Source organism: Asparagus officinalis, unplaced genomic scaffold, assembly GCF_001876935.1.
Source record: "Asparagus officinalis unplaced genomic scaffold, Aspof.V1 AsparagusV1_Un351, whole genome shotgun sequence".
Taxonomy (NCBI): Eukaryota; Viridiplantae; Streptophyta; class Magnoliopsida; order Asparagales; family Asparagaceae; genus Asparagus; species Asparagus officinalis.
Window position 1 is genome coordinate 96,367 of NW_017972616.1, and position 2,821 is coordinate 99,187.

The 2,821-nt window shown below is 43.0% G+C and overlaps 1 protein-coding gene across 2 annotated transcripts; it reads left to right on the forward strand.

Annotated features, from left to right (window-relative positions):
• Positions 1-979: 979 nt before the first annotated feature.
• LOC109827677 (senescence-specific cysteine protease SAG39-like) lies at positions 980-2,571 on the forward strand. Of its 2 annotated transcripts, XM_020394686.1 has the most exons (3): positions 980-1,512; positions 1,909-2,024; positions 2,094-2,571. In XM_020394686.1, the coding sequence occupies exons 1-3, from the start codon at positions 1,068-1,070 to the stop codon at positions 2,568-2,570; spliced, it is 1,038 nt and encodes a 345-aa protein (XP_020250275.1). In that variant the 5' UTR covers positions 980-1,067; the 3' UTR covers position 2,571. The 2 variants fall into 2 exon arrangements, with proteins under 2 accessions (XP_020250275.1, XP_020250274.1); XM_020394685.1 differs by having other exon boundaries at positions 981-1,512; positions 1,909-2,571.
• The last annotated feature ends 250 nt before the right edge of the window (positions 2,572-2,821 follow it).

A 2,821-nucleotide genomic window follows, 5' to 3' on the forward strand; every position in this document is an offset into this window, starting at 1 on the left:
CGGACTCAATCCACAACAAGTCGGTAAGCAATGTACAAAGAACACAATGAGCACAATCCACAATAGAAATAGCCAAAATCAATCACAAACACAGAGAATTACGTGGTTCTGTAAGATGCCTACGTCCACGGGGAGAGGATGTGGAGATTTTACTATATGGAGGAGAAATACAATGAGTTACAACCCTCAAACAATCAAAATAACCCTCACCAACAAGATCTCGCTCACATACAAATAATCTTCCTCTCAAAGTGCTTAAACAGCTCTCTTTTCTCTGATTAACCCTAATAAAAACGTTCCTTCTATTTATATAAACACTCAATCCAAAACAGACTGGGAAATGGTTTTACCCGTTCAGCCCGCTATCGGTCGACCGATAGGGATTCATCGGTCAATTGACCAGAGTGAATTTCCCCAGTTCCTACAGTGCACGTTATCAGTCGACCAATACATCACTATCGGTCGACCGACCAAAATGATTTCATGTACCTGTTTTTTGGTGGTCGAATCGATCTACTGATAAAATTGATAAGTCTATCGATGGTCTGTGCATGTTTGTGCATGTCTTCAACAGTTAGTTACACTTAATCGAATTGGAAATGTATACAAAATGAAGATGGTTAAGAGTGATGTATCGTGCCGCTCAATACAAAATATGTTAGTCCTTTATTGTGTGAATTCTAAAGGGAGCAGCCAACAGGGAATGTTGGAAACAAGCTTAAACTATTAGGCCTGTAGTTTTTTGGCCATTGTCTAGTTTCACAAATTGACAAAAATACTTAGCTATTGACATAAATTACCTACAAAATGAGGCCTCAACATATTAAACAAATGTAAATATCAGCATTCGGACTCTGAATGCGCTTGTGCGCACGAAACGTGATCCTTCCTCCGTTGCACCAAATTTAAGAATACTCACAACATTCCAAAGGAATCTGCAACAACTTCACGGCACTTTCTCAATGATTAAGGACTTAGAGATGCAATAATCACAAGTAAAAATCTCTATATAAACCAATGCCATCTTTCCGTTTCCAATCATCTCACAGTTTGCTCATTAACTAACGATGGCTTCTTTGGGTTCACACAGATGCCTATTGTTCTCTTTGGTGATATTCAGCATTTGGGTTTCACTCTCCACGGCGTCCCGTGACCTGAGTGAGACATCGATGAAGGAGAGGCACGAGAAATGGATGGCCCAGAATGGGCGAGTCTACAAGGACGCAGCAGAGAAGTTGCACCGGTTTAAAATATTCAAGGCCAATGTCGAGTACATTGAAGCGTTTAACTCTGCAGGAGCGCATAAGTACAAGCTCGGAGCTAACCAGTTTGCTGATCTGACGAACGAGGAGTTCAGGGCCTCTTATAACGGGTTCAGGCCTTCGAAGCCAAATGTAATAAAGGCGGCAGTCAGAAGCAACTTCAAGCATGAGAATTTTACTGCAGCTCCTGCAAGCATGGATTGGAGGACCAAGGGTGCTGTAACTCCTATCAAGAATCAAGGACAATGCGGTGAGCAAAATCGTACACATTTCTTAGTAGTCCACATTATTTACCGTTAACTGACACCCGCAGTATCGCTGTTTTGAGCTTCCTACTCCTTTAGTTTTATTTTTGCAGGTGAGAGGTCGTATTGCCGCTTTGAACTTCTTACTTCTTTAGTTTTATTTCTGCAGATAGACCTCTTACAGGCTCGTTTTTGACTCTTTTAGTCTCAGAGAAAAGAAAACTGTTTTTTGGACAAGGTGGTAAAAGAGTCAAAAAATTTAAAAAAAAAGCTAGAAGGTCTATCCGCAAAAATAAAGCTAGAGGAATAATAGGCTAAAAAAATATACTGCGATCGGTCTATACACAATTAACCCTATGATTAAATAATGTTTCTCATTTTGCATGTATATGTGAATGCAGGATGCTGTTGGGCATTCTCTGCAGTAGCATCAACAGAAGGAATCCACAAGCTGACTACAGGCAAACTCATCTCCCTCTCAGAACAAGAGCTCGTGGACTGCGACACCAGCGGGGAGGACCAAGGATGCAATGGACTCATCTCCCTCTCAGAACAAGAGCTCGTGGACTGCGACACCAGCGGGGAGGACCAAGGATGCAATGGCGGTTTAATGGACAACGCCTTCAAGTTCATGATGAAGAACAAAGGCCTGACAACCGAAGCCAAGTATCCATACACAGCCACTGATGGCACCTGCAGTTCCAAAAAGGCTTCAGCCAGTGCTGCGACCATCACAGGCTACGAGGACGTGCCTGCCAACGACGAGTCGTCCCTGCTCAAAGCGGTTGCCAACCAGCCAGTGTCAGTTGCGATTGATGCGGGGGGTTCAGACTTTCAACTGTACTCGAGCGGAGTGTTCACAGGGGAATGCGGTACTGATTTGGATCACGGCGTGACTGCAGTTGGGTATGGGAAAACGAGCGATGGGACAAAGTATTGGTTGGTGAAGAACTCGTGGGGAACTTCGTGGGGAGAGAAGGGATATATCAGGATGGAGAGGGATGTCGACGCTGAAGAAGGGCTTTGCGGGATCGCAATGCAGGCTTCATATCCAACTGCCTGAAGAAGAATAGTAGTTATCCTTCATGTTATATGATAGATGTGCATGCTTCATGTTAAAGGGAAGTCTATCTGTTTGAATCTTTGTACTCTTGGTTGATGCTTGTGGTAAATTTCAACAACCGGGAGGATGTTGTTTCACTTGTCCTTGTATATGTGTGAGAGTATACACATTGTGCTGCGCAACTTTGGCTAGTTTTTGCATTTTCACATTAGGCCATTTCAAGATGATTCAAAAGTAATTATTGGGAAGTA